Source organism: Monodelphis domestica, chromosome 6 (assembly GCF_027887165.1).
Source record: "Monodelphis domestica isolate mMonDom1 chromosome 6, mMonDom1.pri, whole genome shotgun sequence".
Classification (NCBI taxonomy): Eukaryota; Metazoa; Chordata; class Mammalia; order Didelphimorphia; family Didelphidae; genus Monodelphis; species Monodelphis domestica.
The window spans coordinates 233,067,110-233,080,853 of NC_077232.1; the positions used below are offsets into that span (position 1 = coordinate 233,067,110).

General features: G+C 35.7%; 1 protein-coding gene across 2 annotated transcripts in view; it reads left to right on the forward strand.

Moving 5' to 3' along the window:
- SNX25 (sorting nexin 25) overlaps positions 1–13,744 on the forward strand; it is a 236,394-nt gene that overhangs the window by 44,538 nt on the left and 178,112 nt on the right. For both annotated transcript variants that reach the window (XM_056802960.1, XM_056802961.1), the window contains exon 2: positions 3,744–3,828. In XM_056802960.1, the coding sequence (XP_056658938.1) occupies positions 3,744–3,828 (85 nt within the window). The remainder of the gene's footprint in view (positions 1–3,743; positions 3,829–13,744) is intronic.

Below are 13,744 nucleotides of genomic sequence, written 5' to 3' on the forward strand. Positions count from 1 at the left end.
ACTATGAATATTTGTTACAAGGGTCTTGTTTTTGCTTTTGTGTTTTTTTCAATGAGGGGAGAAGGTAGGAAGAGAAAATAAATTATTGTTAATTGGAAAGAAACTTTTTAAAAATAGAAATTATGAGCTACGTCTTCCTTGAAGAAGAGAAGTGCACAACCTCTATGTGGTTCAGAAGTAGGACCAGTAGGCAGAAGATGATTTGAATAGAGATGTGGACAGATTGATACAGAAGATGGAGTGAGGCTCCAAGGAAAATAAATTAACTGATGTATGGTAGGTAAGCATGGAAGACAAAGAATAGGAAGATTCTTCATCCTGAGTGTATTTCAGTATATCTAAGGAATGGAGCGGGTACATAAGTGAGCTACCTACACTGAAGAGAATAACTAGGGATGCCATCTCTTATGGAGTTATCCAGGTTGCTGTGAGTACCAGAAGGTAGAAGACAAGATGATTGGATCTAAAAAGGACATATGTTAACAATAGAGCAGTAGCTTTATAGAGTCAGCAGCATGGAGTAAGGATGATTTGAGAGTGATTTGGGGACTAACAAAAAATTTTTGTTGTTTTGTTTTCAGTCTTGACTGATAGCTACACTAAATAAGAAGACCTGGGTTTGAATTCCTGCTGTTTACTACTTGTTTGATCTTAGGCAAGTCATGTTAAAAATGAGTAAAATGAAAGATTTGTACTCATTTCTAAGGTCCTTCCTTTTTAGCTTCCCTTACTAGTCCTACAGAGTGACTGGGGAGACCTCACACTGATGTTGAGTTATCCATGGAATATTAATGGAAAATAGGGACAAAGCTCGAGTCATGTTCCACAGAAGCTCTTTCTCCATTTCCCCTAATGCTAGTAATCTTCCAGCCCAATTTTGCCTTGTATGTCCTTTGTATACATCTTATATATACCGATATATGTACATGCTGTCTTGGAATATAAACTCCTTGCATTCAGGGACTGTTTCACTTTCTTTTTACATCATTTGATCTCTCCAGTTTCAGTATAGGGTTAATAATGACTATAGTAATTAGTGTTAGAAGCTTAACTCAGCACTTGACCTATAGTAGGTGCTTGATAGATGGTTATCAACTGATTGAATATGGTTCTGTGTTGAGCTGGGTTCTCCTAGATTGCTGTCTGGAACTTGGAGGAGGAATTGTCTTTTATTCTCATATTCTAAATTTGTTCAAGTAGTTCCTGGGTATGGGCACAGGGATAGAAAGTTCAGACAGAACTGAGGCGTTCTTCATACCTTACTGATTTGGCAAGGAGGACAATTTCCAGGGTTCTGTTGCCACAACTGTAACTGTTTTCAATACAGGAAATGCTATATGCAGTGGGGAGCTGTCCAAAGCTGAAGTTTCTCTGGGAATGGGTGGGTGATTATTCAGGTATTGTAAAAACAGTGGAGGCACAACTTTGAGCAAGCTACTGTGCTCTAGTCTAGGCAATACTTGAAGACTATATTTTGCAGAAAGTGCATTTTGAGGGATAGTGTTTCCTCATCTGGAAGGTCCTTGTATCAATGAAAACTTAAGACTGGTACTTAATTTCATACCTCTCTAGTTCATTAGTCAGTCAACTAGCACTTACAGGCTCTTATTATGAGCCAGATCATATTCTCTTGTTTAACCTGATGGATTCTGGTGCTCCTTGGTTATCAACCCACCTTTCTGTACTTTGGACCTGCCTTTTCTCTCTGATCCCTACCTGTTTGCTTCTGTCTGCTTTAACTTCATATAACTTTCATCTTGTCTCTGGCCCTAATTTACATAACCCTGCCTAGTCCATGCTGCCTAGCTAGAGTCACAGTAAGTTCCATGTATGGTTTCCTGTTGTTGTCTCACTACTGAGAATTGTTCCATGGGGGAAAAATAAGCCTGGCACCCTAAAAGAGGAGGAGGATCTTCTTTAAAATGGGATGATAGGTGATCCACTGACTGCTTTTAGTTCTATGGGTTCTTCCTTTTTGCCCAAGGCTGGTCCAGCCTGCTACAATTAAATTTTACCTAAATCCTAGAAATTTCTTTTTCTTTTTTTAATATGGTATAAAAATGGCATATTCTGTCCACTTCTTAATAGAGAAGTGAATCACAACAAATATTTTTTCGACATGACCAGTATAGAAATTTTGTTTTGCTTAACTAGACATGTTTATAATAGAGGTTTTGTTTTTCTTTCATTCTCAGTTGTATGGGGATTAGGGTAGGAGGGAGAGAAGGCAAGATTCTTGCTGGTTGGAAACAAATATAATTGAAAAAAATAATTAGCCTGAAATGCTTATCTCATTGGGTCACTGGGAGATTCAAATTAAATAATATATGTAAAGCATTGTGCAGATGATCCAACAGCATATAAACTTCAGTTGTTGTTATTCTAATGATTTACCTCCTTTTTGTCTGCAAGCTGCTTTGCAAAGTATACCAAAGAGCAGCATTTCCCTTCATTGTTAAATGGACTCTCAAGAGATTAATCAGCTCTGTGAGAGCATCTTAAAGTATAAAAACATCTGGGCCTCAGAATCCCTTTTTAGCTGCCTCATGTCTGATTGGCCCTTACAAATTCTTTCTACTACCAAGTACTTTGTGCTTTCCTTTGCCTGACAGATTAAAAAAATCAGTTCTTTCTGTTGCTTAAAATAAACTTCATTAGTTAAAGGTTAGTTTGATATTATATGAACTTCTGATGAGAATTACTCCATGAATTAGCCAGGAAAGGAAGACTCCGGAACAGTCTGAAAATCCTAGACATAGGTTGGACAGGTTTCATCTTTGTATTCTCAGAACCTGGCTCAGTGACTGACATAAAGAATGTGTGTAAGTAATAAATGCTCATTGATTTGAATTGAATTGAGTAGGCTGCTGCCTGGAATATACAATTTCAGTCATATCTGATCTTTAAAAATATATATGTTCCCTCTTCCCTTTATTAAGAGATAGAACCTTTCATTCATTTTCCTTAATTGGACCTTAGTTTCCTCCTGTACATACAACCCAAAGATACATTGTGCTCAAGTACAATGGGCATTGAGTTAAAGAAAGTCAAAGTTCAAGTAACATTGTTTACATGAAGCCTTTCTTGATCACTCCTCCTGTTGCTAGTTCTCTCTCTTTCTCTCTCTCTCTCTCTCCCCCTTCCCTCCCTCCCTCCCTCCCTCCCTCCCCCTCTTTCTGCCTCCATTCTTCAATTGAGGATCTCTGCTGACCTTCAACATCATTTGTTGCAACTGCCTCTTGGATATCTCCCATCCAAAGGTACTATCTCTGTTGTACTTCTCTCATGGGTTATCCTTCTTCCCAGTTCTGGCATAGAAAATGCATAGGCAATTCCCCCCTCCCAGAGCAATCCCACCTGTGGGTTGCAATAGCCTCTAAGGCACCAATCTCCATCTCTTTTAGACACTGTTAAAGACATTCCTAATTCTGGTTCTTTCTAACATGTTGTATGAATGATCTCATTTCTTGGAATCAAACCCCCATGAAATACAGGTATTATTGTCCTCATTTTATAGATAAAGAAATGGAAGCTCTATAAAATTATGTGACTTGTCTCTGGACCCCTAGCTAATAATTATCATAATGAAGATTCAAATCTGGTTCTTCCTGTTTCCAAGTCCAGCACTGATTCCCAGCATACTGTGCTGTCTCTAAAAGTCATCCGTTTGGATCTGAAACCAGGTGTTGTTTTGCATACTGTACTTTCTTTTCCCATTAACATGTACCCTATTTCTATTTCAGAGTCCTTTATCTGGAAATTCACATGAGTCTATCCAGTCTAGAAGGGTAGTAATTTCTCATAACATGGATAAAGCTCTGAAAGAAGGTAAGGATTTCATATGTATTTATAGATATGTATTTATGGCTATAGGTAGGTAACTATACATAGTTACCCTTCTCTCTGTTCCCATACATGTTTTTGTATAAATCAGGCCATTGTGTTCTGGAATTCAGATAAGATTAAGGGTTTTGATGAAGGCTTCGAGCAGTGAGCACTTGTTCCTTATGGGCATATTGTTTTTAGACCACTTACAAATCACGGAGGTGTGAACTGAATCTCCAGGAGTTCTGTTGAGTTCCTGTTTATTTAACGAGAGAAATGGAAAAACAAAGACTGAAGTGTTATCAGTGTCTTCCTAGACTCCTGAACCAGATTGGTTTCAGTCTGTCAGAAGAAGCATTACATTTCAACTGTAATTCCCATGCCACGCTGAATTCTTAAATTAATAATGGCAAAATCAGGTTTAGAGATGGCAGCTGGGTATTGTGGTAAATGAGAAAATAATCCAGAGGTCTCCCCACCCCCATAACTGGCATATTTTACCATTCATCTGTTTTTAGGGTGGTTGTTTTACAGGTATTTTAAAATGTAACTTTCCTGGTGATTTTATAGTATACAGTATTAAAGTCTCTCCCTTTGGGAGAACTTAATTAAACTGCATATATGTGTGCATGTGTATTGTGATATACATGTATATACAGAAATCCAAGTATATCTATCTATCTAAAGTTACAAGTATATGTAGGTAATGTGTATGCATACATACATATATGTATATGTGTATGTATACATACATATATAAACATCAATGCAACTTATAGTTGCGTAGTACACATCAATCACATTTTATTCCATGGTTAATTTTTACTGGCTTAGACTCTTGAGAAGAGGTTGCCATAGAAGTTCTGACAATTGCATTTCATATCTATTTCTTGTCTTCCAATTTTAGTATAAATGCTCTGCTGTGATGGCTTTGTTGGGTATTATCATGCCAAGCTTTCTGGAGGTCTTTGTTTCTTCTTGACCCCTTTTTCTTGTTTTATGAGGTTATCCTGCTCCTGGTCATCCTTCTGATGCTTTGAGGACTCATTTTTTGAACATATTCTGATTTATTTTGAACATGCATTGACATATTGTTTTAACCTGTCAAGGAAATAGCATTGTGCTATGGAAAAAATTCTGGCTCTGGGATGAGAGAAGCTATGTTCAGATTCCTCCTCTGACACTGTGCTTGTGTGACTTTGGGAAAGTCATTGGAACCTTCTTAGGTGTTACTTTCCTAGTCTATGAGATGAAAGGTTCGTAGAAGATGTCTTCTGAGGTTCTTCCAGCTCTAGATCTGTGATTCTATCATCTCAATCCCTCTCTCTCTTTCTGCTGTCCCCAGTGAGCTTTGAATCTTACTGAAACAAGAGACTACATTCAAAATATCATGGTTTCTAATACCTTGAAAATTAGTTGAACTAAAAATATTTAATCTGTGTCTTAAATGAGCCTTTTGCATCATTTTCATGCTTAAAAAACCACACAGAGCTTCTGTCTTCACTTGGGCACATACCAAATGAAGATGCACACACACACACACACACACACACACACACACACACACACACACACAACTCTTTGAACACTGACAAGCCAAATTTTGGGCTTTGGGGATAAAAGTTAGTCAACTCTGTTTTTTTTTTAACTTAATTCTCAAAATATTTTTTCTTTGCTTATTTTTATTATAAAGAAAACTATAGAATCGATGATTAAAGCATTTGAATGAGAAAGAACCCTCCTTTGTTCCACTCTGTACAGCTTTGAGCACTGGATCATAAAGTGTTTACTTTAGATGTTAGTGGTATTGATGTACTCTTGGGAAATATTTCAGTTATATAGTGTTATTAAGGGGAACTTTTATGCCATTTAGTGTTAGAGTCAATAAAGTTGGGGTTTTTGAGAGGGAAAATATGTTTGGTGTATATAGCTATTAAAAAAGTCATATCCATTTAGCCTGATGGGTATTATCTTTTGTCCATATATTTGTTTTGAAAGTGTTTTTAAGTATTTAGAAATTTAAAATAGTGACTAAGTTTTATGTGAATATTTTATATACCCTACTTTTCTAAATCTCGACAACCAGGACATTCTATCGAATTAGACATTCAGAATACTATTACCTAACTCCATAAACTTCTGTTTATTTCTCCTAAAACTGGCATTTTATTTTTAGGTCAGTGATATGCAGACAAAAAAGGTAACACTGTAAAGGCTGCTGTGATTGAATTATATTGAATAGAAATGATCAGGCACGGCCTTATTTTTTGTACTCCAAAGGACCAAACAAGTCTAATACAGCTGAAATAAGTTGATTTTTATGATTTCCCTTATTGTCTCCCCTCCCATTTACAGCAAAAAAAAAATTTTAAGGGAACTTTCCCATTTCCGTTTCTTTGCCTTTCCCTCTAAATACTGATCATCAGGAAAGGTTCAGTCTGCTCCTTTTTCTTCTCCTTAGGCTGTCTATTGGGCCTCTGCCCCCAGTGACTCACCATCTTGGTGCCAGATTTAGCAGGCTCACCTGATTAGCTTCATTCCTGCTCCATCTCAGAACTCCAGAGCTCAAACCATTTGCAGCAGAACATGCAGGCATTTACCACTATTCCAAGCTAGATTTCAAAAAAAATTGGAATTTCAAGTTGTCTGTCGATAGGGTTTATTTTCTCAAATCTTAGCTGATTGAATCATAGAACATCAAAATGTTATTGAGTCAGAAATACCAAAAGAAATAATATATCTATGAATTCTATGGAAGTAATTAGAATACAAAGACTCCAGATTCTTCAAGGAAACACGTCTGTACGGAATGAGAAAAGATTATTGTTCAGTCATTTCTGCCATGTCTGATTCATCATGATCCCATTTGGGGTTATTACAGTTAAGTGTGGAGTGGCTTGTTATTTCCTTCTCTAGCTCATTTTATAGTTGCGAAAACTGACGAAAACATGATTAAGTGATTTGCCCAGGGGCCCAAGCTAGTAAGTGTCTGAAGCCAGATTTGAACTCAGAAAGTTAAGTCTTCTTGACTCTAGACCCAGCACTCTATCCACTGGGCATTTACCTAGTTGACCTAAGTAAAGACTGTACTTTTCTGTTATAGACCTTATTAGGGCTAATAATGTATTATAATTTTTAAATGTGGAGAACTGGGTATTATATACTCCAAATCATGAGATGTTTGTATGTGTATTCTTATTTCTCTCAGAGAAAAGTCAATAACCTCTCCCACCCACAACAATGGTGAAGGAAATGACAAATCATTCCAGCATCTTAGTAAAGATGGCAAACTACTCCAATGTCTTTGCCAAGAAAACCCCAAATAGAGTAACCAGGAATTGGACATGACTGAATCAACTGAACAATGATACAACCCTTAACAAACATTCTAAGTTTCTGTCCAGAATAGAATCCCAAGAACCTATCACACCTCCATTTCCATAGAAGAGATGTTAAATAATAAAAAGGAGCAGATGTTACAATTATATTAAATCTTCTACCAGATTTTCACCAGATCTGATCCCTAATTTTCATTTGGCTATTTGTTTATTTAGGTGTAGATCTATTATTTCATCTCTGTTATCTCACCAGTTTGGAAATTTCTCTCCACTGTAGGTAGAGAGCCATCTGGGGCTGCTGAGAAGTTTAAGTAACTCATCCAGGGTTGTGCAATTAGTCTGCATGTCCAAGACCAAGCCAAGGTTGTCCTCACTAGAAAGCTGGTTAGGATCTAGCAATTCATTTTTTTTTACTCAAACATTCGAAAGTAATCATAAGAATGAATTTTTAAATGTCAACCCTTCATAAGTTTTATCCTTTTGGAGTCATTTTGAATATTAACCAGTACTCAGCCAGTCAAAAATGTTCTCAGTGTCTAACAATCTATATCTTCTAGATAACTATCTAGAAACCTATCTGGTTGGCTTTTGGTTTCCTTGTTTTCTTTACTCTCAATGTTGACATTCATTTGGTTTGAAATGGCTTTTTTTTTGTTTTTTGTTTGTTTGTTTTTTGCCTTGGAGCATTTATAAAGGGTATCCCAAAGATCTTAGTGCAATTTAAAAATACTTGGCCTAAAATTAAAACCAAAAAAACCCCCTAAAATGTTAAAATATATTTTATATTGTAAAGTTTTCTGTAAGCCATCATGACAATGATCCTGATAATATCTTTTGATAGATTTTGTTGCTCTATAAGGAAATCTAATGATCGAAAACCCAGGGCTGAGGCTTCTACTGGGTACCCCCAAAATCTTAGTATAGTTATTAGTCTGATGAGATGATGAAAGGGAGCACAAGCTCTTGTTGATTATTCAAGAAAGTATTTGTTGATGTGGAATTCTGGACTATTTATGCCTATGAAGTTGAATCATGTGTCAGGCGACGATTTTTTCAGATGATGGATATAATAACTCAGACTATGGGAAGGTTTGGTTAGAATTTGCAGAGTCTGCTTTTGTTTGTATTTCTAGATTGCTTAAGGGTGAGCCTAGGAATACAATTCTGGGGGGGGGAATTTTATCTTTTTGGGTGGATCTAAGGAAAGTAGAATGAGCTGATTAGAATGGAGAAAAGTGAGCTAGATAAAATAGTGAAGTTAATTTGGAAACTTATTTTTTTTGGTGTTGGGAGGATCTTTTTAGATGATGACCTTTTGATTACTTGAAACCTACTATTTATATTTATGTAAGTTCTTCTTCCTTCTGGAAATAATTAGACTAGAAAAAGCATTTAGACAACACCAGTCATACACAGAGGAGATATGTATTGGGGGAAATACAATTTTGAGGATGTTGAATGGTATGTTCTCAAGATAGCTGAAAGAGGGAAAGATATAAGAAAGTGGAATAATCTCACAATTGAAAATGCATGAATGGGAAAATATAAATAATTCCTAAGGTATATGTCTATTTTTAAAATTTGTACTCATTTTATTATCCATGAATGATCTATGCACATATTAAGATATCCTTGATGAAAATATGAGAAAGGAAGAGACAGGTTTTTAAGATTGATTATACATTCATTTTAAAGTTTTCATTAGAAATGAAACCAGAACATAGGAAACAATGGCAATTAAATGAAAAATTGACAAATAAGGGAATTGGCAGATTAGTTTCAGTTTGTGTCTCAAAGCATCAAATACCATTTATTGGACCATCTGGCCATCATACCTCCGTACTCATGGAGCTTATAAAAAAAAAAAAATTAGTGCCTCTCTGGGTTTCTATACCCAATTCACATTGATGCCAACAGGGTGAGTCTCAAGAGGAGTAGATATTACTGCTTTCAAGCTTCAGTGGGTAATCCTGTGGATAACTATGCTACCAACCTTAGCTTTCTAGCCCCCACCTACTGTGTTTCCTCTTAGCTATCAGCCAATAGACTCAGTTCCTTAGTAAAGACATTTATTCAAATATCATAGCAAGAACAATAGTTACAAAATATTTCTCCCAATACTAATGGTATGCTTTCCTAAAAATGCCCTGAGAGTGGGTATAGGGGTAGAAGGAGAGTGGATAAGAACTCAAAAGCACAGTATTAATTAGACATATATGTAGAAAATACATATGGCTAGTCATCCTTATGTTTCTTTTTGGATGTAAGGATGATGGTTATGAATCATTCTGCTGTTCAGTAGGACTGGCTTTAAAAAAAATTTTTTTTAGAGTATTTTTCATGGTTACATGATTCATGATCCTTCCCCTTTCTGAATCCAACAAGCAGTTCCACTGGATTATATATGTATCATTGTTCAAAACCTATTTCATGTTATTTGTATCTGCAGTAGCACAATCCTTTAACATCAAAACCCCAGTCATATCCCTATCACATTACATGATGGATCATATATTTTTCTAATGCATTTCCATTTCCACAGTTCTTTCTCTGGATGTGGATCATGTTCTTTCTCACAAGTTCCTCTGAATTGTCTGGGGTCATTGCATTGCCACTAATGGAGAAGTCCATTACGTTCGATTATACCACAGTGTATCAGTCTCTGTGTACAATGTTTTCCTGGTTCTGCTCCTTTCGCTCTGCATCACTTCCTGGAGGTCGTTCCAGTCTCCATGGAATTCCTCCACTTTATTATTCCTTTTAGCACAATAGTATTCCATCCCCAACAGATACCACAATTTGTTCAGCCATTCCCCAATTGAAGGGCATCCCTTCATTTTCCGATCTTTTGCCACTATAAAGAACTCAGCTATAAATATTTTTATACAAGTATTTTTCCTTAATATCTCTTTGGGGTAAAAACCCAGCAGTATAATGGCTGGGCAGGCATTCTTTTAAAGCCCTTTGCTCACAATTGCAAATTGCCCTCCAGAATGGTTGGACCAATTCATAACCCCGCCAGCAGTGTATTAGTGTCCCTGTTTTGCCACATCCCCTCCAACATTTATCACTTTCTTTTGCTGCCATCCATATTGGCCAAGGACTGGCTTTTTTTCAGGCTGTTTCTGCTGCTGGGCAGTGGTTGCTTGGCTTTTGCAGGCAGCTTTCTTGGTCACTGGGCATTTTCAACGTGTGGCATTTCTGTTGGATAGGCCCTTTTAAGAGAAGTGCAAAAGAACTCTTTCAGCCATGGCAATAACACTTGATTTAGAGATCCCTCTTCCCTTTGACTCACTTGGAGCCTCAGTACTGTGACTGTCAACTCCAGAAAGGATACAGGAAAAAACCTTACCTACTCTACTTAATATCTTTTTGAGCTCAAAACCTTCTTCCTTCAGAAAGCCATGCCATGTTGCCTTAGGGTCTATTTCAGTTCTGTCATTTCTACTTCCCATATTCTTTTGGGAATTTTATATAGATAAGTGGCTAGAGACAAAAGTATGGATTGTAGTCTGTGTCTGGGAGGTAAATTTACCATCTTATTTATCTCTCCATAGTCTATTGAGATATTCAAACCTTTGAACCCTTTGTAGAGTAGATCTCTGTTTCACATCTGGAAGTTTTTCCTTTTACATTTTGTTATCTCTGTCTTTAGCATTTTCTAATGTTTCACTGGGGGAACCCCTCCTACAGATATAAGTGTATGAGAAATATAGTAGTAAAAGATCTATATTTGGAGTCAGGGGCAAATCCTGATTCTCCTATTTCATACCTTCATGATTTGGGGCAAATTGTTTAACCTCTCTGTTTCTTAATCTCTTTATCTATAAAATAAGAGGCTTGGGTTAGATAATTTTTAATATCTATTCAACTCTAAATGCTATCATCAATGAATTAATAGACCTACTTATTTTTTTGAAGTTTTTCTATTCTATAGAGGATAAAATAGAAAAATTCTGCAAAAGATTTTTGAAAATATCCTAAGCCATATCTATATATAACTTCATATGTGAGGACTTAAGTGTAACTGAAAGACATGGAGGAATGATATAGAAAAAATGGTTCAGGATTAAGAATGAAAGAAACTAAAGATTTTTACTTAATCCTGAACCATTTGTTCAAGCAAGTAGTGGCAACATAGAGGATTATTCAGAAGACTCATGTTTCTGTGTTACAAATGCTTTAATCAAGCAAAGAGTAAGAAGGCATTAGACATGAAGAATACCAAATACCATAATAAAAAAATATTTGCTTTTTCTTAAAAGAAAGAAATCATTAAAATAGTGCTCTAAGTTATTTCAGGTTATTTTCTCTTTCAAAACCCCATATTTTTCCCTGCAATGTTCTGAAATTATGATATACTTATGAGTCATGGATTTAGGGTTTCAGAAGAGCCAACATCATAAGCCCGCCAAAGGACAATGGAAAGATGCAATGATGAATGTTGGGAGTTGTTGTTCATAGTGTCTGAGCCTTCATGATCCTATTTGGGATTTTCTTGGCAAAGATATTGGAGTGGCTTGCCATTTCCTTCTCCAGCTTGTTTTATAGATGAGAAAACTGAGGCAAACAGGATTAAGGGACTTGCCCAGGGTCACACATATAACTAGTAAGTGTCTGAATCCAGATTTGAACTCATGAAGATGAATCTTTCTGATACAAGGCCTGACACTCTCTCCATTTCACCTAATAAATTACCAATGAAAATGTAGGTGCAAGAACTGGCATCAAATCATTAGACTTGTAGATTCAGAAACAGAGGAGAAGGTAGTCATGTACCAAGAACAATGGGTAATAAATGAACAAATGCATTGAAGTCCAAGAAATATTAAAAAGAAATACTAGAAAATACATAAAATACTGGAAAATAATATGCAAAACATATTTTTATAAGATAAAAATAGTCTACATGGTATTTGTAAATCAGAGTATTAAAATCCCTCTGGAGAACCTTACAGAGCTTCTTGGATGTAATAGATATTCAGAAACTATTTGTTGACTTGTTCATTTAGCTGGGTCCTGATTAGTACAAATTATGATTCCTCCTTGACTGAAGTGATCTGGTTATTTGAATTCATACTGCATATTCCTATTGATCTGGAATCGATTGCCATATTTTACATAATTATAATTTCAAATAGTTTGAATTCAAATACAGGTGAATAATTAATGGTTTTCATTATTTGGGCTAATCAGGATCTGGCTGCTCATAAGTGTTGAATAAGTTACTGCTAATCTTCCCCCCTCTGATTTATTTTCTGTCTACATATTTCAATAATTTTGTTGCAAGATTTTACTCTTTATGGTTGTAGCCAGTGCATTTGTTCTAATTTTGCTTCATCAACATTGGATCACTTCTCATGAATCATTCTGTACCTCTTTGTAATCTTCATAGTTATCATTTTAAATCTCACATAACATTATTGCAAGCACAATCTATTCAGCCATTATTTTGTTATTGGATGTCAAGATTGCACCTAGATTTTTTCTATTACTCCAAAGCAGGCAAAGTATTTTTATAAATAGGTCTCACTGTCCAATTAGTAACCCCTTTAGGTTAGAGTCCATATGAAAGAAATCGATCATGTTTGTGAACCTTAAGGTACATTAAAAGAGTGTCCTGGAGGAATTACATAGATCCCCAAACATGTCTTTTTTGACAAACTTACATTTTAAAGCTTTTGCTAGCGAATGGGTATAAGGCATTGTTTCAAAAATCATTTGACTTTGCACTTAATTATTAGAGTTTGAATACTATTTCCTGTAATTATTTATAATTGATGTTCCTTGTGAGAAAATTATTAGTTCTTTTCATTATTCATTTTGGGGGGAATGGGCCTTACTCTCTTAGATTTGTATCATTTCTTTATAGATTTTTGTATGTCAGACTTTTGTTAATTTTGTTAATCATGTCATTTTCCTCAACCTGCTTCTTTTCTTTTTCTTTTGCATATTCTATTTTTAGTTGTACAGAATCCTTTTATTTTTTTTAATAACCCTTACCTTCTGTCTTGGAGTCAATGCTGTGTATTGGCTCCAAGGCAGAAGAGTGGTAAGGGCTAGGCAATCCTTTTATTTTTATAACCTTCAGATCCTTCATTTTGTTGCCAACAATTTCTCATTTTCTGAATAAAAATTTTGCCTTTCTGCTATCAAGATAACTATATTGTCATAGAGATCCTAATTTTTTAAATTAATTAATTAACTTAGAATATTTTTCCATGGTTATGATTCATGTTCTTTCTGTCCCCTCTTCCCTGCCCCCTCCCTGAGCTGATGAGCAATTCCATTGTACATATATCATCGTTCAAAACCTATTTTTATATTATTAATATTTGCATTAGAGTGATCTTTTAAAGTCAACACCCCCCATCATATACCCATTGAACCATGTGATTGTTCATATGTTTTTCTTCTGTGTTTCTGCTCCCACAATTTTTTCTCTGGATGTGGATAGTGTTCTTTCTCATAAGTCCTTCAGAGTTGTCCTGGGTCATTGCATTGCTGCTAGTAGAGAAGTCCATTACATTTGATTGTACCACAGTGCATCAGTATCTGTGTACAATGTTCAACTGGTTCTG